This window comes from Rhinolophus sinicus, chromosome 12 (assembly GCF_057876585.1).
Source record: "Rhinolophus sinicus isolate RSI-liver-muscle chromosome 12, RSI-T2T, whole genome shotgun sequence".
Taxonomy (NCBI): Eukaryota; Metazoa; Chordata; class Mammalia; order Chiroptera; family Rhinolophidae; genus Rhinolophus; species Rhinolophus sinicus.
Window position 1 is genome coordinate 11,964,697 of NC_142512.1, and position 24,699 is coordinate 11,989,395.

The window sequence follows — 24,699 nt, forward strand, 5'->3', positions numbered from 1 at the left end:
AATAAAAACAAGAGAAGACTCCAGAAAAGGAACTAAACAAAATGCAGGCAAGGAACTTACTAAAGACAGAGTTCAGAACAATGGTTATAAGGATGCTCAAGGAATTAGTGAGAACTTCAACAAAGAGATAGCAAGTATAAAAAAGGACATAGAAACCGTAAAAAAAGAACCAGTCAGAAGTGAAGAATACAATAACTGAAATGAAGAATGCACTAGAAGGAATCACCAGCAGACTAGATGAAGCAGAGGATCTAATCAATGATTTGGAAGACAAAGTAGCAGAAACCACCCAATTGGAACAGAAAAAAGAATCAAAGCAAAAAAAGTGGGAGAGTTTAAGAGACCTCTGGGACAACATCAAGCATAACAACATTTGCATGATAGGGGTACCAGGAGAAGAGAGAACACAAGAGAGAAATGAATTTGAAGAAATAATGACTGTAAACTTCCCTAACCTGGCAAAGGAAATAGGCACACAAGTCCAGGAAGTGCAGAGAGTTTCAAACAAGATGAATCCAAACAGGGCCACACCAAGGCACATTATAATTAGGTTAAAGGCAAAGAAAGAACCCTTAAAGCAGCAAGAGAAAGGCAACTAGTAACTTACAAGAGAGGTCCCATAAGACTGTCAGCTGATTTCTCAACAGAAACTTTGCAGACCAGAAGGAGTTGGCACAAAATATTCAACTTGATGAATAGCGAAGACCTACAACCAAGATTACTCTACACAGCAAGGCTATCATTTAGAATCAAAGGACAGATAAAGAGTTTCCCAAACAAGAAAAAGCTAAAGGATTTAATCACCACCAAACCAGCATTACAAAGAATCTTACAGAGACTTCTTTAAGACAGAAAAAAAAATCAAAATTATGAATAATAAAATGGTAATAGCTACATATTTGTCAATAATTAATTTCAATGTAAATGGATTAAATGCTCCACTCAAAAGATACAGGAGGGCTGAATTTATAAGAAAACAAAACCCTTACATTTGCTGCCTTCAAGAGACTCACTTCAAATTGAAAGACACACACAGACAGAAAGTAAAGGGATAGAAAAAGATATTTCATTAAAATGGCAACAAAACAAAACAAAAGCTGGGGTGCAATACTTATACCAGACAAAATAGACTTTAAAACAAAGGCTATCACAAGAGACAATGAAGGACCCAGTTATCCTACTTTAGGGTATTTATCCAAAGAAATCCAAACACTACTTCAAGGGAACGTGTGCATCCATATATTCATGCAGCATTATTTATAATGGCCAAGATGTGGAGGCAGCCCGGGTGTCTGTTAATGGAAGAATGGATAAAGAGGAGGTGGTACATATGTACAGTGGAGTATTGCTTGGCTAGGGAAGGGAATGGGTTCTTGCCATCTGTGGTGGCATGGACAGACCTGGAGGGTATTTTGCTGAGTGAAGTATGTTAGACAGCGAAAGACAGGTGCAATGTGACTTCACTTATATGTTGAATCTAAAGAACAAAATAAACAAACAAGCAGAACAGAAACAAACTCATTGATACAGAGAACATTTTGATAGTTGCCAAATGGGAGGAGGGTTAGGCAGGTGGGGGAAATAGGGGAAGGGATTAAGGAGTACATATTGCTTGTTACACCGGAGTCATGGGGATGTAGGTTATAGCACAAGGAATACAGTCAATAATATTGCAGTAACTATGTATGATGTCAGATGGGTACTAGATTTATTGGGGTGATAGTTGGGAGGGAGGCTGGGGGACAGAGTGAAAAAGATGAAGGGATTAAGAAATACAAACTGGTAGTTGCAAAATAGTCATGAGGATGTAAATTAAAGCATAGGGAATATAGTCAATGATATGGTAATATCTATGTATAGTGCCACATGGGTACTAGACTAGTCAGGGGGATCATTTCTTAAATTATACAAATGCCTAACCACTATGCTATACACCTGAAATTAATATAAAATAATATTAAATGTCAACTAATTGAAAAATTTTTAAAGGGCAGAAAGGGGAAGGGGAATAAGAGGTTCAAGTCTCCAGGTATAAAACAAATAAGTCATGGGATGTAATGTACAGCATAGGGAATACAGTCAACAATATTGTGATAGTGTGGTACAGTGTCAGATGGTTGCTGCACTTATGGTGATCACGTCTTTAGGTATATAAATGTTGAATAACTATGGTGTATCCCTGAAACTTATATAATATTGTATGTTAACTATATTTTTAATAAAAATCTAAAAAATATACTTAAAAACATATGAGTTGGGGAGAGGGGGAGAGACACAATTCAACCCATAACACTATTGTAAATGGAAAACCATCACTTTCCACAATTAGAAGATAAAGGTAAAAGAAAAATGCAATGAAACAGATCAGTATTCCCAAATTCTAATCAGAAGATGTGACTTTTCACAAGCTCTGAGTCTGAGACTTACTTTCTTCATTAAAAGGAGAAATGGGAAAGTGCTACAGAGAAGTAAAAGATCTATGAACACGAATAACTTTCACACTGTGGGATTCACTGTTCATGTCCCATGCTGCCCACGTTACACATCCCACACTTGGGAAATCTGCACAAATGGTCTCAGAGAAGATTAGACATGCCCAAATCATTGCATTGCTAGTGCAAGGCAAAGCCAGAGCTAGAACTCAGGGACCCTCACCAACCCCAACATTGCCCAGTTTTTATATCCTGTTTTTATTGTTTATTTATTTGGTTTTGCTTCCTTCTGCATTTCTAGATCGAGACAACCAGTCCATCCTCATCACGTGAGTCACCGGTGTTTGCACTATTATGACTCGGAAGCTCGTGCTGCCCCTTCTACCCTCCTTTACCTCACTTACTTTTAAATCAACAGCGGAGAATCCGGGGCTGGGAAGACGGTGAACACCAAGCGTGTCATCCAGTACTTTGCAACAATTGCCGTCACTGGAGACAAGAAGAAGGAGCAGCAGCCAGGCAAAATGCAGGTGAGACGCTCCCTGTACCCAGAGGCTTGCTGGGAGAGGGCAATGCAGGGCTTGTGCTCAGCAGAGATACACTGCAAGAGGTTATGGTCCAAGGGTGCTTATGGGATTCCACCTAGTGGACTCAGGCTCTAGCACCGGCTCCATCAGTAACAGCCGAGTGACCTTGAGCAACTCCACATCCTCCTCTGGAGAAGGAATGGTTTAGGCCCGTGGTTCTCACACTGGAGTGCACATCAGAATCATAAGGAGGGCTTGTATCAACTCCATGGCTGGAACCCAGGCCCAGAATCTCTGACTGAAATTCCTATTCCACATTCACAATCCTGCTATTTTGCATTTCCAACATGTTCCCACTGTTCATGCTCTTGGTCCAGGGATCACACATTGAGAACCACTGGGCTGGGACAGCAGTTTCCAAACTGCTCTGGAGCCACAGGAAAGCAATTATGCAGGGAAGTAAGTGAGGGTGAAAACTCTGTTTTCTATAAGCAGACTTCTGAACAATCATTCTCATAAAATATATTTTGCTACTTAAAACTTTTTTTGAGAATCATTGTTTCTAGCCTATGATCTCTTGGGTCACTTTCACTACTCACATTCTATTTATATTTCTGAATCCAATGTCTATATTAGATGGGTCATAATACGTTACATTCTAAAAATCCATGATTTATAATGAAATGTTATCAGACAAGAAAGTCAGTCTGAAAAATCAAGGTGGAGCTTGGCATCTGGTGTAGCAGAAAACATTTTCACGCTGTGCTAACAAGACCATCTCTAGGATGGGACTTTGAAGACTCCTCGGGTGGGGTGGGGCTGTGGGTACCTCCAAGCCTCTAACGGTCTACACTGGCCACCAGGCTGGGCTGGTCTACATCTCTCCCTGGACCCTGCCCAGAGCAGCCATACTTTTGAGTCACCATGGGGCTACTTCAGAAGGTATCCAACGTCTTCTCTTTTTTTCTTCTTGTTTATTATTAGGGGACCCTGGAGGATCAGATCATCCAGGCCAACCCCCTGCTGGAGGCTTTTGGCAACGCCAAGACCGTGAGGAATGACAACTCCTCAAGATTTGTAAGTCCCAGTCCAATTTTCAACTATCCCCCAAAACCAAATCTTCTCCTCTAATGCTGGACATGAAAAATTGCCACATAAACTAGAATGTATTTGGCCTTATTCTATCTAAGTGATTCAGCTCAATCTACCCAACTGGGATATTCTGATACACTTTGAAGACCGTGTTGGCTTGTTCGCAGCAGAGGAAGGATTGAGCTGTCCTTCTCTAACTAGTCAACATCACCTCAGAGCATCTGGAAGTCATAGTGATTCAAATTCCACAAGTAGAGAACAATCCCTTTCTGCTAAAATCAGTCTCCCCAGGTGGAAACATTTTAACATGCAGAAGTCCATCGAGCAATATCCATTGACTTCTTAACCACGGAAACCTTAGTGTGAATTAAGTTAGCAGATTTGCACTCCTCCACGTCAGGAGGCATTAGGATTTAGGGAAAAGCTGATGAAGGCAGAAGGGCCTACAAATTGGGAATAAGTTGATATTTGAAGATATTGAAGGATATGTTTCGTCCTTCAACATTTCACATAGGATTAGCTCAACCAAAAAGACATTTAGTTTCACATTGGCAAATAAACAAACATCAGCCGGTGGAGCAAGAACCCCAAGGTGAAGCCTTCATGTATGCCTGTAACGCAAAAGTACATCAAAACTTCACACATCACAATATCTGGATGATCTCAAGCTTGCATTCTATTGTTACCTCTCAAATTTAAAATGGTCTTTGATGAAAGCAGATGCATCAATCAAAGACTGCGGCAACACGCCCTGACGTTTCTTTCTTTCCCTTGCTCTTCTGCGCATTGCACATCTGTCTTCCCAGGGCACAACTAAACTCTTCCTTGTAGGGGATCTGGGTGTGTGTTAAAGAGCAGAGATATATTACACGTACTTGGACCAAGTTAGTTATTGCACTAATCGGGCACCAACCTAGTTTCAGGTACTCCCTATTTTCACTCCCATTTGTTTAGACCATAGACCTCTCCTCTTGGCCCTGACCCAGATGTCACAATCATTCTTGTCATTCTGTCCACTTTTCACCCTCAAAACAAACATGTGCAGGCTAAAACTTCCATTGTCTTGCATTAAGCAGATAAAAATACTGAAGACGCAATGCTTACAATTCACACATACCTCCATGAACCCTTTGCTAACTCTTTGTAAGCTTCATTCATAAAATATTCAGCATATTTTTGAGTTCTGACTACATGCCAGACTGTGGGTGAATAAGTAAGGCAAAATTTTTGCCCTCAAATTTGTTCACAGTGTAGTAGAGACCACGTAAGCAGATAAGGTAAGAAGGGAACAAACACACACACACACAGTTTTACCTCTTGCAACCCAAAAAGGGGGTAATCAGACTCTGAGTGGGTCATTTCGGAGCCAGAGAGCCTAGCCTGAACCTGGGAGATAGGTTTGCCTGTAGTAAGCAGTAAGGGAAACAGAGGCAAGAAACCTCCGAAGTAACACCCAGAGGCAAAAAAGAAGTCAGACAGATGGTCCGACCAGGCTATCAAAGGATGTTATGGAGAGTTAGAGAATCCAAGTACAGGAGAGGAAGATACAAATTAAGGAGAAAGTCAGGAGTGAGGCGGCCCCAAGCAGAGAGCTAGAGAGGGAGCATGGGGGCATCCCCAGAGCTGCAGGAACAGGGCCTAGCGCTTTGGGTACAGCTGCCTGAGTGTTGGCTGACCAAGCTTGAGGACTCTGGGTGCCAGGCGAATGGAGAGGAAGGAAGTCCTCACACTTCTGGCATCACTTCCTCCCTGACCCTACACTTCCCACCATCTGTGGTAGCACCTCGCAGAGGCTAGCCACAGTACCATCTAAAGAAAATAACTGGTGTTTGTCAACCTGCCATTGGACAGGGGAAGTTCATTCGAATTCATTTTGGAGCTACAGGAAAACTGGCATCGGCAGACATTGAAACCTGTGAGTCCGAACACTCTATTTGGTACCTTGGTATTTGTCCACAAAGGCATGCATCTCTTTGGAACCTGAAATCACATTTTTTTTTTTTTTGTTACCTTAGATCTCTTAGAAAAATCCAGAGTGACATTTCAGTTATCCAGTGAAAGAAGCTACCACATTTTTTACCAAATCATGTCAAACAAGAAGCCAGAACTAATTGGTAAGTTCTTAGAACATTGTTCTTATCTTCCGAAGCAGTCACATTGGGAAAAAAACGACGAAGTTGTGCCTATGGCACTAAACGGCTCTTCGTGTTTCACAGACCTGCTTCTGATTTCCACCAATCCCTTTGACTTTCCCTTTGTGAGCCAAGGAGAGGTCACCGTGGCCGGCATTGATGACAGTGAAGAACTGCTGGCAACTGATGTAAGCATTGTGTTTACTTGTTTATTTAAGCATAGAATTATCACGTTTATGAACTGAGAGGCCCCTTAGCGATCTAATGAGAAAACTAGGATCCAGGGCTCTGCAGGATGAGACCCAGGCTCTCAGAGAATTAGCAGATTACACCGCTCCCCGAGTTCTCCCAAACAAGCCTTCTGTTCTCTAGCATTTTAGAGCAAATGTTTGCATGTATAAGGTTTTTAAAGGTTTTGTTGGAAGTTTTCAGCTTACAAAACCATCTGCACGATTCTTTAAGAAAATGTAGAAAACGTGGAAAAGTATAAAGGGGGGAAAACAACCCTGCTATGTGTAGCAGCTACACATTCTTCCTGCTGCCTACCACCTAAGGCTCATATCAGACTCCCAGCTCGGCAGGCCTGGCAGGCCTCTGGCCTTTAGCTCTGGGGAGTGTCAATAATAATAACAATAATAACAATAACAATAACTCAGTTCATTGAGTTATTACACTAACACGTGCTAGGAGCTGAGATAGGTGCCTTCAACTGCACTGTCTCATTTTAGCCTCAAAGACCCTTCTGGGACAGGTACCATTATGGCCCCCACTTCACGAAAGTGGAAATGGTATGTAAGAAAAAATACTTAACTTGCTTGAAGAGTTTGTAAATGACAGAGAGAGTGTTTGAATCCAGGTCTTCCCAACCGCAGAGTGTGCATTTTTAACTAAAATACATCATCTCTGAGCAATTAATCTCCACCCCTGCTAGCTCCGCCCTCACAGAAGCTGCAAGACCTTCTGGAAAGGGGTCTCTTCCAACATCCAAGGGGCATTGCCCAGTGCCCAGCTTCTTGGCCTTCACTTTGTGACATTTCCAGGTGATGCTGTTTTAAAGCAGGTAGAAAACGTTCATGATCAAATAAACTTCAGTCAACTTCAGTCTAGCATTATACGTTTTAACAGATTTCTCCAGCCTTTACTAACTGATGAGTGCAGAAAGCGCAGGTAACGACCGATGCACGGCTGCAGCCCTTGAGGAGTCCCTCCTGCATAATTCTCAACATCTCAGAGTTGTCTCAGGTCCTCCCTGTAGATCCTCTGCTGTCAGGCTCTGCTGTTGTTCCTCCCTCCCATGGGGCCTCTTCTGAGCGATGGGTGAAGGTTAAGTCGAAAGGGATTGCTCCCTCCAAGAGGCTCCCCAGGCAGTAACACTTCTGCCCGGTTCTTTTCAGAGAAAAGTTCTTTCTCTTTTAACTTACAGCGACCCCTCCCTAGTACACAGATATGCATCTACGGGGATAGGATTTGGATTCCGGGGGAGCCATCCTGGCCTCAGAATCTCTCCTCCCTTTGGTCACTTCCTGGCATGAACTCTTCCCCTCACCCCCAAAGGGGGCACCATGCCAAGAGTGCCTCACTCTTCAATACCATCCTGCTGATCCTGACCTACTGGGTCTACCCCACCAGCTCACTAGACATGTCCAGATAGGTTTCAACTCCACCGATGGACATTGCTTAGGCTCAGGCTGCAAACCATGCACATAATCAATATATATACTCCAGAGAAGGATTTTCTAGTTGAAATCTTTGTAGTAGAAGATGGGCCAAGTGGTTATAAAATCAAATCAGCAACTGCTGTAATCTTTGAACACACCAGTGCTAGCAAAAGCCCCAGTCTTATCACATCCTGCCTGTATGATTTTGGGCAGGTTACTTACTCTCTTAGAACCCCAGTTCTTCACCTGGAAATTTGGACAAATCTGTACACCTATAATGTCTTCATAGGGACTTAATGAGATAATACATGGATGGTGCCTAACCCCAAGCCTAACACACAGAGTGGGTCTGCAAAATTTTGTTTCTTTTAGGTTCCTCAAAAAATTAAAAATAGAATTACTATATGACCCAGCAATTCCACTTCTAGGTATTTATGCAAGGAAACCAAGACACTAATTTAAAAAGACATATATACCCCTATTGTCCATTGCAGCATTATTTACAATAGCTAATATATGGAGGCAATTAAGTGTCCATCAATAGACAAATGGATAAAGAAGTCTTGCATATATACAGTGGAATATTACTTGGAAATAAAAGAAAATGGAATCTTGCCATTTATGACAACATGGATGGACCTAGAGGGTATTATGCTAAGTGAAATAAGTCAGACAGAGAAAGACAAACACCCCATGATTTCACTTATATGTGGAATCTGAAAAACAAAATTATTGAACAAAACAGAAACAAACTCATAGATACAGAGTACATTTTGATGGGAGGGGGTTTGGGAGGATGGGTGAAAAAGGGGAAGGGATTAAGGTGTACAAACTGCCAGTTATAAAAACAGTCCTGGGGATGTAAAATACAGCATAGGGAATAGAGTCAATAATATTAGGATAGCTATGTGTGGTGTCAGATGGGTACTAGACCTATCGGGGTGATCACTATATAAGTTATATAAATATCTAATCATTATGTTGTATACCTGAAACTAATATAACATTGTATGTCATCTGTAATTGAAAATTTTTTTTAATATATTTTAAGAAAGGAAGCTGGTAAGAGAGTAGATCTTAAAAGCCCTCATCACAGGAAATAAAATTTGTAATTACCGTACAAGTGATGACAGATGTTAACCAAACTTACTGTGATAGTCATTTCATAGTGTATACATCTATCAAATCATTATGTTACACACCTGAAATGAATACAGTGCTATATGTCAATTATATCTCATTAAAAACTGGGGGGGGAAGAAAAGAGGGGAAAAGTTTGCTCCTTTCTCGTTTGAAAAATGGTGGTATTCTCTTCCATGATCTTTCCTTTCAGTTCTAATATTCTACGATGCCATATGGTCTCGATTCTGAACACCACTAAAATTCCTGGATTACGGCGCCAACCTGTCAAGCTGTAGGACACTATTTCTCAGACGCTACCCATGAGATTTTCTTCTCCCAGTATCACACAATGAATGGCTCCCAATGGCCTCATCCAGGAAACAGCCCCCAAATCTACAGACAGTGGGGAAGGATTAAAATCAGTTCTTATCAGATGGAAGAAAACAGATTATTCCCATTTTCTTCCCATAACCTCCACCCACCCACACAAGCACATTAAAGAAATAGTTTTTAACCCCTATCTTACCATACCCCACCAGTCATCCACTTATTTGGACAACCGCTATCCCCCGTGAGACACAAAAATGATGAGGTCTTTGCCAGGGAAAGCTGCATTTGGATCCCTGAGTCCTGCTGTGATACCTGTCCTTTTTTAAATTCTCAGAATGCCATTGACATCCTGGGCTTCAGCTCTGAGGAGAAAGTTGGCATCTACAAGCTCACAGGAGCCGTGATGCATTATGGCAACATGAAGTTCAAGCAGAAGCAGCGAGAGGAGCAGGCAGAGCCAGACGGCACCGAAGGCAAGCACGTTGGGAAGGGGACTGGGGGTTAACTTTCCACCTGTGCTCATGCGTGAGATAAACTTGGTGTTCCTCTCAAGCGCTGCTCTTTGAAAATCGTACAAACGGAATTTGGTTTGTCCAAAGCTCATTGTGCGTGCTCTGGGGAAGTTTAGTCACTCTGCCAAGGAATCCTATATTGGTGAATCCTTGAAAAATAAAAGGCCTAGTTCTCATAAATGAATGATCACCACCCACACTCCTGTCTCTCAACCATCACAGTTTACCTGTTATTTTAAGGTGGACTTTTATGTGAGGATACGGGTAAGTGAGTTTCACTTTCTCTCTGTGCCTATCGTTATTAATATCCATCATACGTGCCTCATCACCCAGACCTAAGATGAAGCCTCTGGTACAGTGGCAGCTACATTTCTTCCTCCCAATGCTTTCCCGTTCACTCTGATATCTGTTGAACTTGACCCTGAACCAAGGCCTGGGATACAAATCTTCCTCCCCATAAGTCTCCTCTGGATGATCTCACCGTCCACCTCTGCCTCATCCCCAAGAGGCCTGGAAACGAGGCAGAGGGCAGTGGGAGGGGTTTACAACAGCAGGACACACCCACCACATGCCCTCCTCATCAGGCTTCCAGTCTCTCGCACTGCATTTTACAAGCTCCATCAGTAAAATGGGATTTAACTTTCATAGGGCTGGTTTGTCCCTAATAATGCTACCATTTATAATATCCCCACACTGTGTGAAGCAGTGTATCTTGAACCCCATATGGTAAAAGGAAACCAGAGCCTTGAATTTAAGGCCTGGAAAACATGTATGACTCTATCACTGTCTGTAACGGCTCACCTGATTAGGTTAGGTTTGCCCAGAATAATCTCTTTTTATTAAGTCAAAGTCAACTGAATAGTAACCTCTTTACAGGAGTAATATCCCATCACATTGACAGGTTACACCCGCGCGTGCGTAGAAAGGATTATACGGGGTACGTACACCAGGAGGTGCAAATATTGGGGACTGTCTGGGAATCCTGCCTATCCCCGTGGTGCATGCTCTGTGACAGGAGAGAAACTAGTGTCAGAGCAGGAAGCACTTCCAATTGGGGTAATCAGGGAAGGCTTCCTGGGGAAAGGGGGCACTGACGTGGACTTTGATGGATGGATAGGATTCTGAAAGGTGTGGGTGACAGGGCAGTCTAGCCAGAAGAAACGTCATGAACAAGGGGGCAGAGGAAGGAATGTGATGGGGATTGAGGCGCAGAGAGTTGTCCACGGGCTACAGAAGAGGATATGTATAATGGATTTGTAAAAGATGAGAATAAAAAGTGATTATTTTGGCATCAGTTCGGGAAGGCCTCGAGTGCCAGGATAAATGGTTTAGAATGTCTGTGGTAGGCACCAAAAGCCACAGACACTCCAAGTAGCAGAAGTACGTGGGACAGCCTGGAATTAATCCGTAAGCAGTCAGGCTCACCAGAGCGTGGAACCTTGAAAAACAATGTGTCAGGCTCCTCAGCAAGAGCAGACCATACTGATCTATATCACAGCGGGGTCCCAGGCTCTCTTCCAGACCTGGCAGCCTTATGCTGAGGGTTCAGGAGCAGGAAAAGAGGAAGTAGAGGGCTGTGATCCAAGCCTGAGCTCCTCCGATGATGATACCAATCCAAGGTAATATTCTCTGAGCCCTCTCTCTGCACCAGGCCCACTTCACAACAACCCACGCAATGGGGTACTGCCACTACCCCCCAGTTTACAAATGACAAAACTGAGGCATAAGGAAGTGAAACCAAAGTTTGAATCCAGGCACTCTGACTCCAGCGTCCAGGCTCTCTGCCCCTATACTATTCTACAACTCTTGGGAACATTAGCGATGCCAGCTGTTTTGAAGGTGAAATGAGCAGGATCTGGTGCCTGACTGAATGCAGGCACGTCAGAGGTGAGAGGAACAGATGTAATCACACCACACTTTCAAGTTTCAGTGAGGAGAAGAATAATGGTACCATCCACCAAAATGAATATAGCAAGAAAAAGGGATTAATTTGAGCAAAGAGTAAAGTACTCATTTGGCCTCTTATTAAGTACTTAATAAATACTGCCTTGGATTTTTATTAAGTTGTCTCCCTAACCAACAATAAGGTGATGCTCCCAACCAAGGAGGAGCTGCCCTGGGAGCAGCATTTCTCTACCTTTTAATGAACTCAATGCAGGGAGCCAGGTTCATCCCAAAGTCAACTGAACTCCCAGGGAACTATGGATTGCTAACATTCAACGACTTTTGACCATCTCCAAACACTGGAGGGCTGAGTCAAGGTTTTGTACTTCTCTCTGCTGAGTATCTGACTATTAGCACAGTCTTGCATAAATTAGGAAGGCGCTAACATACATTAATTGTCCAAATGATGCCGCTTTTACATTTTGCTATAGAATTAGACCACAATATGACTGTGTAAGTGTATTTTTGGACAAAACATCTGTAGATCAATCTATAATTAAAGATTTCATCAAGAAGGTAAATTAAAGTTCTTGAACACCTGGATTCCCCAGACTATGTTACAGAAGCTTCATTGGCCAAGTCCAAGCCTGCTGCACAAAAGGATTATAGAAAACAATCCTGGGAGAACATAGGGGCCTGACTGGACACTTTAGCAACTGCTGGTTTTGTGTGATGCCATTTCTCTTCTTCCTTTAGTGGCTGACAAAGCTGGATACCTGATGGGTCTGAATTCTGCAGAAATGCTCAAAGGCCTGTGCTGTCCGAGGGTGAAGGTTGGGAATGAATATGTCACTAAAGGGCAAAATGTCCAGCAGGTAATGGAGATGGTCTGAATCCAGTCAACTCAGGTGTTTTGTTGTTTTCACCATCATCTTAAAGCTCTTTGGGTTGCAGGCGTCAGAGCTACAAATGAAACTGGCTTCAGCATTAAGAGGGAATTCATTCTTTGGCCTCAAGGGTAAACCAAGGGGTGCAAAGCACAGAGTGCCACTGGGTGTCATGAGGGCCTGGAGCCAGGAACTGAGGAGCCCTTGGAGCCAGGCAGCCTCTCTCTTGTTCCTTCTCTAGGGCTTCATAGGACTTCGTCGCTCTTTTTCTCTGTGTGTCCTCCCTAGGCAGATAAGCGTTCTCCACCTCTCCTGCCCACAGCCACCCCATAGCTCCCAAGTTTATATCTCTATGGCTCCAGCCTTACCCTGCGACTGAGGCCAGTGTCTTTTAAGCCCAATTCCAAATTGTTAGGAGAGACACTCTCTTGAACCCAACTTGGATCAAACGTCCACCTCTGGTTCAACTAAGTGTGGCCAGGGGCTAGAGTCATGTGCTATAACCATGGTTCTTAGAAAACTATCTTTGTAAATGGGATAGTTCTCAGAGAAAGGGGAACATCACGAGCTGGGTGAATGCCTCAAGAAATACTTAACGTGAGGTTACGCTATATGAAATTGTCAATTTCCAACTGCTTCGAACCTTCAAGATGTCGACTTGTATGTCTCAACTTACTACAACCATAAAACACTAATTTGAGAGTTCAAATTCGAGGTGACCAACTCAGTGGGCGCCCTGGCCAAGTCCATCTACGAGAAGATGTTCCTGTGGATGGTCACCCGTATCAACCAGCAGTTGGACACCAAGCAGCCCCGGCAGTACTTCATCGGGGTCTTGGACATCGCTGGCTTTGAGATCTTTGATGTGAGTTGTTTGGCTAAATGTCTGGCCTAAAAAGACCGCTTCCACTGTGTATCTGCTTTGCTGAATCCCCACTGCATTTTCCAAACCCACTCAAACTGTTTGGTACTTAAAACTCCCAGTTCAACAGCCTGGAGCAGCTGTGCATCAACTTCACCAACGAGAAACTGCAACAGTTTTTCAACCACCACATGTTCGTGCTGGAGCAGGAGGAGTACAAGAAGGAAGGCATCCAGTGGGAGTTCATCGACTTCGGGATGGACCTGGCTGCCTGCATCGAGCTCATTGAGAAGGTAGAGAAATAAATGCCACTCCCAGGTACAGCTCCTTGGTTGGAACCATCATTGCTGCCTCTAACCCCGCTTCCAGGCTGTGAGCCTTTAGATAGCGAGATCCCCTTGTGCATACAGGGTAAGTGTCTGGAAAACACCCAGAATCTGTTCGGTCACCTAAAAAGGTGTATGGGTGGTTAAGATCAGTTTTCCCAAGAATGTGATGAGAACAGAGCAGGTACTGTGGCATTTCATACCTTTCTGACTTGTCCAAAGACCCAAGGAGGAGGGATTATGGAGCAGTAGGGGTGTTGGGGAAATGTTACTATAAAAACAACAGATGACATTAACTTTTTAAAAAGGAATTCCAATAATGTTTTGAGCACTGGTCATGTTGGAATGAGCGTATCTTCCTCAGGTGACTACTGAGAAATCCAGACATTATTGTTTAAAATTTTACTTTATGTCTATGTACATACCTTTACATTTTTGTAAACCTGTTGCTCAAAGTGAGCCACATTTATATGTACATAATTTCATTCCATGTTCTTTTGTTCAACAAATGTGAATTAAGCACATATTATATGTAGCACTGTTCTGTCATCACACCAAACAGACCAGGAGCCTTGCTCTCACAGCACTTGCATTCCAGTGTTCCTAGTAACCGAGCAATAGCACCAAGGAGGTTGTCTTTGGTTCCTGCAGATAATGGAGTCGTTGGAATGTTCTGGTATTAAATGCTGAAGTGTAGTCTGTTATCCTCCTTCTAGCCTATGGGCATCTTCTCCATCCTGGAAGAGGAGTGCATGTTCCCCAAGGCCACAGACACTTCCTTCAAGAACAAGCTGTATGACCAGCACCTGGGCAAGTCCAACAACTTCCAGAAGCCCAAGCCTGCCAAAGGCAAGGCTGAGGCCCACTTCTCGCTGGTGCATTACGCAGGCACCGTGGATTACAACATCGCTGGCTGGCTTGACAAGAACAAAGACCCCTTGAATGAGACCGTGGTCGGGCTGTACCAGAAGTCTTCACTGAAACTGCTGTCCTTCCTTTTTTCCAACTATGCTGGTGCAGAAGCAGGTGAAAGTCTTTTTTTTTTCTCTTAACCTGTGGAAATCTTTGTGGAATTACCCATAACCCAAAGCTGCTTATAAAGAACCAGTAGTCAAACGCAAGCTTTGGGTTGAGCTTGATTTGTTTGTCTGTCTCTGAGCTCCATTTTTGTTTCTCCCAGTCTCCCTTTTCCTTAGACATTGAGGTCTTTGGAGTTAACGAGATTTCTCAGTAGACATGATAACCAATACCACATTCTTTAATAGCTTTTTAAAATTGAGATATAATTCATATGCCATAAACTTCATCTTTTAGAAAATTCAATGGTTTTTATGTACAACCATCATCATTATCTAATTCAGGAACATTTTCATTCACACTTGTGAATTAGCAGTCACTTCTCCCTCCCCCATCCCTCAGCCTGGCAATGACTAATCTGCTTTCTGTCTCTACGGATTTGCCTATTCTGGACATTTCATATAAATGAAATCATACACTGTAAGGTTTTTTGTGTCTGTCTTCTTTTGCTTACCCTAATGTTTTCAAGGTCTGTCTGTGTTGTGGTACGTATCAGTCCTTCACTTCCTTTTATATATGAGTACGATTCCATTGTATGGATTTTACACATTTTGTCCATCTACTCATTAGTTGATGGAAATTTGGATTGTTTCCATGTCTCGAGTATTGTGAATAACGCTGCTATGACCATTTGTATACAAGTTTCTATGTGGAAATACATTGTCAGTTCCCCTGGGTATGTACGTAGGTGTAGAATTGCTGAGTCATATGGTAACTCTGTTTAACTTTTGAGGAACTTCTAGATTGTTTTCCAAGGTGACGGCATAAGCCAGTATCACTTTTTAAGGTTATTCACATACATATTTTTAAATAATTACCAAATAGGGTTTAAAAATTGTGGACTATCTTAAACACATAAATTTAATAAATTTATCTTTAATTTGAAAATACATGCAATGTAATCATTCATTCTATAATTCGATCATTTAAAAAAATTAATACCTAGTGTACTCTGAGCAGTGAAATATAAAAACTGGGCACAAGTTTAAACTTGAATGTTGAGTACCATCCTGTTTGAATCTAATCAAGGTTTTTTTGTAAGTGTATTGCATAAATTCACTTAGGGATAACACCAAGATTCTAAATACAAGTCCCTATGTTGGTGTGGATCTGGGAAGGGTCTTTCCTGCCTCTCTTCCCTATCCCTGCCCCCAAACATACATTCATGCTAGACCCTGGGAATAGGAGAGTGGAATGAGGGGAGTATAGGGGAAACTGAGACATGACATTTCCTCCAGGAGTGAATCTTGATTATGTATCAGAGCCTAAATCTGAAACGGAGCCATTCAGAAAAAGTAGACCCAATATCACTGACTCCAAATTAAGCTGGCAAATTCAGTTGTTTCTTTTGGAAAAGAAAAAAACAAAAAACTCATAGAATATTCTTGATAAACTTCAGTTGTATTACTTTTAGTCACTTCCTTATTAAGAGATAAAGGGACTCGGGCCTAAAAGGAGATAACCTCATGAAAGAAGCTACAGTCGTCAGGAGGAATGTCTCGATCTTGTCAACTATTCAGTGGGACTTCATGTCTGATTTCTAAAGGAAAAGATTCTCCTTGGAATCTAACTTATACTCCCAGTTAAATGCCACCCACATCCCACCCCACCCCATTTCCACAGTGACAAAGATGAGTGTTGCTAAATCTGAGTAGTTTGGAGGCATTTAGAACCAAAAGCAAACAACCCTAAGGTCTCTTATGTCAAAAGCAAACCAAAACTTTCGGGGCTGGGAAGAGGTGGTTTAGGAAGCTACCGCTGGTGTCCTCGGGGCTGCATCTGACACCCCCTCTCTGTCTGTCTCCAGGTGACTCTGGGGGAAGCAAGAAGGGCGGGAAGAAGAAGGGCTCCTCTTTCCAGACCGTGTCAGCGGTGTTCAGGGTTCGTATTTTGGCAGCTTCCGTGTTCAGTTGTGTTTTTGCCCAGTGAGATAGCATTTGCTAAGGTAAATGTGCCTGTTCTGGTTTCTGTCCCAGGAAAATTTAAACAAATTGATGACCAACTTAAGGAGCACTCACCCTCACTTTGTACGATGTCTGATTCCCAACGAAACCAAGACTCCTGGTGAGTAAGAATCCGTCAGAACAGGATTCCCTGAAATGTATGCAAAATTCTGTGGGTGTGCATACACTCATGCGTGTGTATGTGCGTGTGTGTTTATACGCCCGTGTGTTTCCCCGAGGAAAGCATTATAGTCTTTCTCATTTCTCTAAGAAGTCTATGAAATAGGGCTGCCAGATTTAGCAAATAAAAATACCAGACACCCCATTAAATTTGAAGTCAGATAAACAATGAAACAGGTTCTCGGTGTGACTTGTGCAATATTTAGGATATACTTAGACTAAAAAATTATTCACTGTTAATCTGAAATTCAAATTTGTCTGGGCATCTTTTATTTTATTTGGCACCCCTAATATGAAATCATATCCGAAATATTGTATGTACGTGTGTAGACATGTTAGATGCATAACTCTTATGAGGTTCTTAAAGGGCTCTGTGGTTCCCTTGCCCCCAAAATGAAGAACCACTAGATTTGGCAAATAATTGTCTCAGGTATTCTATAAGAAAAACAACATCAATAACAACTGTTTTCTGAGCCTATACTGTATGTCAGTCACTTTATCATATTAGCTCTACTGCCTACAACAGTTCTCTGCAAGTTAAGAGCAATGATCTCCATTTTATAGATGAGAAAACCGAGAATGAGACCACGCAGAGAGAACACTGTGTAGTATAGTAGAACTTTAACCACCACCCAGTCCTGGATTCACAAGTATTCTTAGAGCACAGCTGTGTTTCAGGGTCTTTTGTCATAACTAGAAGGACAAACTGTCACACAGAGCTGCAGCTACAAAGTAGCTCACTCCCCGGCCAAGCTGTTCTCTCCCAATCCTGGGGTTCTGGCCCATGAGTCAACGTCCTGCCTCGGCAACACTACAAGTGAGCAGAGCAGTTAGGTGGTCAAGGAAAGAAATCCCAGCTCTACTTGTTCCTACTCATGGAACCTAAGCCAAGTACTTCAGGTTTCTGCTCTATAAACACAAGCAAAAACCTCGTATTCATTCATTCATTTAGTTATTCATTTATTTATTTAATGAGTGCTTATAAAGTGTTTACTCACTTTGTAAATATTAACTCATTTAACCCGCCTTAGAGGGTTGTGAAGATTAAATGAATGAGTGCATATCAAGCATTTAAAACAAGGCAATTATGTGAACAACAGTGAATGTTGGCTGTCAGTTGTAATAATAATAATTATTATTATAAGAATAATATTATATATAATAATAATGAAAATAATCATATGGGAATTATTATTATTGTTACTATTACTTGAAACCAGAAACTTTCATTCTCCAAACAACCTTGGTCTACTTTACTTATCGGAATTTATTCTCTGTGGAAGTTAGGTTCTAAAGCCTAAGTTAAAGACAAAAACCAGCTGCGCTGTGTTGACCCCCAATGTCTGGGGCAGGCTGCACTTTCGGTGATACCAGCACAGCCAATTTCTCCTTTGGTGTAGGAATAGAGGTGTTTCTTTGGTGAGGCATCAGACAACATCGATGGCTTGTATGGCAGTGTTTTGTCATAAAGAAAATCAATTTCCATTACTGTTGTTGAGTATATATTTGCACAAATCAAACGTGCATGCAACATGACTCTTCTATGAATATAAGGTACATGGCCTGCGAGTATCAGGTAACAGGAGGATAAATTGAACCTCTGTGGGTTCAAACTGTGCCTCCAGGGGCCTCAACATTTTTGGTCATCCACTGGTGTGCTTTTCCTTTTGGAAGGTACGTTTCGGTGACATCTCTGCCCTTTCCTCTCTGTTTGTGTCTTCTTTGCTCTGGCTTCTCTCAATTTTCTTTTCCATTTCTGGGAATAGACTAACACACTGATACAGGAGCCTGGGTGACCCTTTGGAAGGCACCTAGTAGGACCTCCTCATTTTCTAGAAGACAGAATTGGGACTATGGAGACTCCAGTGCCTCACCCCAGAGCACCCAGAGCTGGGACTAGAATCATGGCCCCTTGATCAGATTGCAAAGCCCCCTGTCCCACCCACTGGCACATTTGGTGCTTTGTAGCTGTTCTCCCGCTCTCCCCCAGGGTTCACAGGTACAGGTTCTCTTCCTGCCAGCTGGAGCCCCTCAGGAACAGGGCTCAGGCTCCAGTCCTCTCACCTCCTCTGTGGCAACCTGGGTCCTGCCAAATGCATGCTGTTGACTGGCCAATGGTTGACTCACTGCTGCCTTAAAATATAAGTTTTCTTATTATTCAGGTATGGTGAGGCCAACAGATCAGGAGATGACTGAAAAGATAGTTATCCATCATGCCTAAAAGGAAAAGGCCCATCATACCATGCAGGGCCACGTGGGGAAGCACCAGTGTCGGTCAGAAGGCTGCGGGAATGAGGAGAACCGTGGACAAGAGCCTTTATTGTAGTTTCCATAGGATGGATGGGCAAGGCAGTGTGAGCAGGTTTAAGATCGGCTAGTGTGAATAATTTCAGTGGGTTCTGGGGAGCAGCGGTGCTTCTTATTGTCGGGCACCTGGCCCTGTTGTGATCAGGGCATAGGGATATTGACCCTGAGTGTGAGATCCTGATACAGGTAGTGGTTGGCAGACATGAGCTCTGGGTTGTTTGGTTTGCGTATAAATACTGTGTGTTTGCAGGGGAGTAGTTTATTTCTAGGCATTGGCTAGCTCTGGGAAGGGCAGTCTGTCCCAGGCCAGCAAGGTCCCAAGATGTCAAGGCATCATAAAATACAGGAAATAAAAAACATGATTAGTATAACTGCCCGTGAAGGCCGAGATGACTGGAGAAAGGAGTGGGATGGAAATGATGAATAACTGGGCAATAAAGAGGGAAAAATCCTGCAGCAAACGTAACATGAGAAAGAGGAGGCAACAGCTCAGGGAACTTTTTAGATGGTTTGCATGTTGGTACAAAGGCAAAAGGAGAATTTTTTATGAACCTTCTAGAAACCATCTCAGCCTGAGTTGGGAGGGACGTAGAACTCAACCCAGAAGTCTGCAGAACAGGAAGAACGCTGGGAGGGAAGAATGTCCAGCCTCAGCTCTGCTACTCCTTGCAAGGCACTTCACCTGTCTAGTCTCAGCCTCCTTCAGCGTCCTTCCATGTTGTAGGGTGGCTTTGTGGGAACTAGAAAAATTCTCCCCTCTGAGTGTACAAATTGGGCAAGCAGAATGGCAGCGCTAACCTCCCCATCATAAAATGATAGTCTTTAAGTTTTCTTCTGTCTCTAAAATGGTCAATTTTCCTCTAATTACACCTTTTTCTCTCTGCTCCTGGCCCTTGTGGAGCTAGAGGCCTCTGCCGTGTCTGTAACCATGCCTGGTACATCAAACAAAGAAGAACAATAGGACAACAATCTAATACACTTTGTACTGCATGTCAGGGGCTAAGTTCTTTACTCATATTGACCCAGTTAATCCTCAACAGTCTTGTGAAGTAGGTACTGTCGTTATCCTTATTTTACAAATGAGGAAACTGAGGCATAGAAAGTGCAAGTTCACACGACTAGTAAATGGCACAGCTGGGGTCTGAACCCCTCATAATCCTCATCCGAGAAATAATGGGAGCTGGACTAGATGAATTTTAAAGTTCTCTCACATCAGTGATTCTCTGAATTTCTGATGCATTTTCCCCCTTGCTTTTAATCATTTCTTCCTCTAGAGAATCGCTGTCCACTAGAACTTTCAGAAATGATGGGAATGTTCTATATCTGCACTGTCCAGTATGGTAGCCACTAGTCATATGACATGTGGCTAGTGCAACTAAGAAAACAAATCTATCATTTTAATGAATTCAAATTTAAATAGCCATATGTGGTCAACACCTATTGGATCAGACAGTAGCGCAGCTTTAGCAGAATCTTGGAAAACGTATAAACATATAATCATCTCTCCTCACAGTAGCCAGGGGAACTTGTGAGCATTCTAGAAGTTTCCATGAGGTTAAATCAAAGCCAGGGTTAGCCCCTCCCCAGCAACTTAAGAAACCCCAAATGAGAAGTCATTCTGTAGCCACAGACCTCTCCTCCAACCCCTCACACAGTCACAAGACAGAATTTTCTCAGTCTGCTTTTGATGTGTGCCTGATCCACGATGGTTACTAAGAGTGACCATGTTGCTTCCCCCACGGAGGTTTGTCTCTCTGGCTTCTCTTCTTCCACCCCAGCTGCAGTGCTCCCTCCGTGCTTTCCACAACAGGTATTCAACGGTCAGCAGATGACTGCCCTGCATTCAGCCCCCTCCACCCCCGACCACAGCCCTCCTTATTCCCTCTGAGTCTCCTCTACCACGAAAGGCACAGCCTGCAGATTTCATGTCCCTATCTTTAAGTAGAGGCAGAGGGCATCTCAAATTATTAGCGCTAATGGGAAGCCCAAAGGGGACTTCACACTCATTCTGCCCTCCCTTGGCACCTAGCTACGGAGTCGAGGATAAAGATCAATATTTTGGATTTTATTCCCATGGTGATGGGGTGTTAGAGTCGCCTCAAGAGGTTGTGATTGTGTGTACTGTGAGACTGGAGGCAGGCTCCGGCCATTCCCAACCATGGAGTTGGCATTAACCCTTTCCACGCTCGTCTGGGTGTGTCAGAGTGTCTCCGGGTGCCCTGACCATCAAAGAAAACAATGAAAGAGCCACCGACACACCCCGGGACACTCTCTTCCCAGGCGTGATGGACCACTCGTTGGTCATGCATCAACTGCGCTGTAATGGGGTCCTTGAGGGCATCCGTATCTGCAGGAAAGGATTCCCCAGCCGGATCCTCTATGCGGACTTCAAACAGCGGTAGGTCACCTGTCTTTGTCAGTCTCTCCTTTTCAGGGCACGTCTCGCGTTCCCCACAGGAGCTCCTTGGGCTAGGTGTGTGGTGGGTCCACAGACCCCGCAGGGTGTCACGGGCTTCATCTTTTGCTGTGGGAGGGGGAGATCCCCTGCCCAGAGCGAGTGCTAAGCCTGCCGAAGTGGCTCCAAGGTCACAGCCCAAACCCTCTAACCTGACTGAGACCCTAGACCAGAGGTTCTCAACCTCGGCACTATGGACGTTGGGGGCTAGAGAGTCCTTTATTGTGGAGCTGTGTAGGATTGGGGCAGCATCCCTGACCTCTACCCACAGATGCCAGTAGCAAATCATACCCCTTCCCCTCACCCCTCACGCCCACAAAGGCTGTGAAAATCAAAAATGTCTCCAGACATTGTCAAATGTCCCCTTGGGGGATAAATCACCCCTCTTCCCCCATGAAGACCCACTGTTCTAGACCACGTCTCCTCCCACCTGCTATCTGGGTCCACAAATTCAGGCTTTGTCTGGAGTGGAGGAGGCGAGAGGACCCTCCAAAGGCAGGAGGGCTAGAGGTCTGCAGGTCACAACTGATTTCAAGGCTCTGCTGAGTCAGACAGGAACCATTTCCTCTGAAAGCAAAATTCCAGCTGTGCACTCAGCTGGACTTCCTTCTATTATGTTTCTCTCTCTCTCATGCCACAACCTGCTTGTCTAGAAGCAATCCCTAGATTCCCCTTCTGTCCGACTAGCTGCACAATATGCCACTTCCTCCTAAGGATAGAGAGGGAGAATTTCTAGAAGGCCTGGCCTCGGGTATGGGTATTTTCTCAGGGTGAATCCATTCGGGGAATTGAGTCCCTTAACTGAAACCACCAGCCTAGCCTGCACTGCGGCCGATGATGGGGATAATGTAGATGTGAGGCCTGACGCAGCTTCCCAGGGCAGGGCTCTCATGAAGGTGACATCTCAGCTTCCTCTGTGCCAGACCAATTGTCGGTAGACTCGTCACCTAAGCCACAGTGGCTCTCTGGAGTCTGCCTTCCTTCAGCTTCCCACTCCCGCCCCAAGTACAATGACACCACACCTCCTGCCGGAGCCTTTCCCGTGGGAAAAGGGAGGACATGGCCTTTCTGGCCTGGGTCGTTGCAGGATGGCTGGGCTGGGCTCTCTCAGGGCTCTGAGACCCTGGGTCTGAGCAGTGAGAAGCAGGGTGCAGCCCTCAGGAGAGGGTTGTGCAGCCAGTGGCCCTTCTCCCCCTCACACCCAGCTGCCCGCAGGCCCCGGAACTGACCCACCATGCTCCCTCCTCAGGTACCGGATCCTCAATGCCAGTGCCGTTCCAGAGGGGCAGTTTATTGATAGTAAAAATGCTTCTGAGAAGCTTCTGAACTCCATCGATGTGGACCGGGAGCAGTACAGGTTTGGCAACACCAAGGTGAGAACAGGTGAAGCAGGGACACCCCCAACCCCACGTAACCACAGCCCTGTGCTGCTTTTTAGCTGACTGGAGGAAGTAGGTCTCTCTCTCTCTCCCCCGGTCTGGTCAACCTGGCTACACCTTGCCTAGTAGCCCAGGTAGAGGAATCCCTATATCTGGGTACAGAGAGCTCCATCTCCATGTTGGTTTTCAAGAGTCTAGAGGCTTAACTGGGAGGCGGAGCCTCACCAGCCGTAAAAGAGTAATGGGAGACATGGTGTCCTGGAGGGAGCAAAGGAAAGACACACTAAAGGAGATGAAAGAGCTGAAGAGAGAGAACACAGAATTCCATGGACAGTGAGGACTTGAGAAGAATAATGATAACCCATAAAAATGTCTACTGTGTATTGAGCATGTGTGCATTTAAGCTCTGTGACCTTCCCTCTCTACACATTTCACTGATCCTGGCAATAACTTGATGGTGATAAAGGTGGTACTGACCTCAGGAGTTTGTTGGGAGGGTGGGGAAATGGAGGCTCCCAGGAGACAAGAAACTTGCTCATGGTCACATGGATGGTGAGTGGCAAAGGCCGGCTTCTAATCCTGTTCTGATTCCAAAGCTCCACGTCCCAGAAAGGGACAGGCTGGGGCTGGGGGCATCCACCTCTCCAGGGAGGAGCCTGCTGCCACCAAGGGTACCCTGCTTCTTTGGAACATCAAGGGAGCCGAGGACGCTCCGCCAGTGTGGACATGGGTGAATAGGCCTGAGGTGGGACCAGCCTTCTCAGGGTGCAGAGAAGGAGGAGGACACGAAGGCAGAAGTCTGAGAATCTGTCCTAATGTGGGCACAATTGAGTCTGAGGTCACTTTCTGGACTCATTTTGCTTCCTGCATGTGAGCTCTGTCGGACTATGTCCGTGTGGGTTGGTAGGGCCTGGAACATACTTTGCAACAAGATGTAAGAGGGGCTGCTGCAGAGACCAGAACACTGAGAAGCAGGTCCCGGGAGCCAGAGGGCTGCCAGTCCCAACCCAAGGCTCAAAGGTCAAGGGTTGGGCTTGGGCAGAAACAGGCTCTCGCGAGAGCCCAGTGTTGCACACCTGCTGAGAACACAGCAGGGCTGTCTCTCTTTTAACACAGGTGTTTTTCAAAGCTGGGCTCCTGGGACTGTTGGAGGAGATGAGGGACGAGAAGCTGGTGACTCTGATGACGCGCACGCAGGCCCTGTGCCGGGGGTACCTGATGCGGGTGGAGTTCAAGAAGATGATGGAGAGAAGGTGATGCAGACCCTCACCTCCACCCTACCCTGCCCTTCCTACTTAGGAGCTAACTGTCACTTCCTGATTTTCGTCTTGGGATATTAATGTCCTTGTTCAGCCATTTAACCAACATTTATGGAGCAGGAATTCCATGCTGGGGACTCTGCTCAGTACTGGGGATATACTGGAAATGAACCTTGCCCTCCAGGAGCTCACAATGAGTGGGACGCAGACAAGTACATGGTGCATTTTAATGCCTGTGACCAGTACAATGTCCGAGTTACATTCAGGGCAGTGGAGGACGATTGAGAATGAGTTCCCAACCTGGCTGGCGGTTGGAGTTGGCATGAAGGGGTCAG

General features: G+C 44.4%; 1 protein-coding gene and 1 long non-coding RNA gene across 2 annotated transcripts in view; one reads left to right on the forward strand and one right to left on the reverse strand.

The window, feature by feature from the left end:
- The window catches only part of LOC141568875 (uncharacterized), a 102,061-nt gene that overhangs the window by 43,902 nt on the left and 33,460 nt on the right, over positions 1-24,699 (reverse strand). The window lies entirely within an intron of this gene.
- MYH13 (myosin heavy chain 13) overlaps positions 1-24,699 on the forward strand; it is a 51,670-nt gene that overhangs the window by 4,733 nt on the left and 22,238 nt on the right. The window contains exons 4-19 of the mRNA XM_088788956.1: positions 2,734-2,761; positions 2,851-2,962; positions 3,944-4,036; positions 5,903-5,966; positions 6,067-6,165; positions 6,268-6,371; positions 9,628-9,766; positions 12,446-12,564; positions 13,292-13,441; positions 13,561-13,731; positions 14,481-14,790; positions 16,649-16,722; positions 16,818-16,905; positions 21,552-21,669; positions 22,976-23,099; positions 24,222-24,358. Coding sequence (XP_088645082.1) covers positions 2,734-2,761; positions 2,851-2,962; positions 3,944-4,036; positions 5,903-5,966; positions 6,067-6,165; positions 6,268-6,371; positions 9,628-9,766; positions 12,446-12,564; positions 13,292-13,441; positions 13,561-13,731; positions 14,481-14,790; positions 16,649-16,722; positions 16,818-16,905; positions 21,552-21,669; positions 22,976-23,099; positions 24,222-24,358 — 1,930 coding nt within the window. The remainder of the gene's footprint in view (positions 1-2,733; positions 2,762-2,850; positions 2,963-3,943; positions 4,037-5,902; positions 5,967-6,066; positions 6,166-6,267; positions 6,372-9,627; positions 9,767-12,445; positions 12,565-13,291; positions 13,442-13,560; positions 13,732-14,480; positions 14,791-16,648; positions 16,723-16,817; positions 16,906-21,551; positions 21,670-22,975; positions 23,100-24,221; positions 24,359-24,699) is intronic.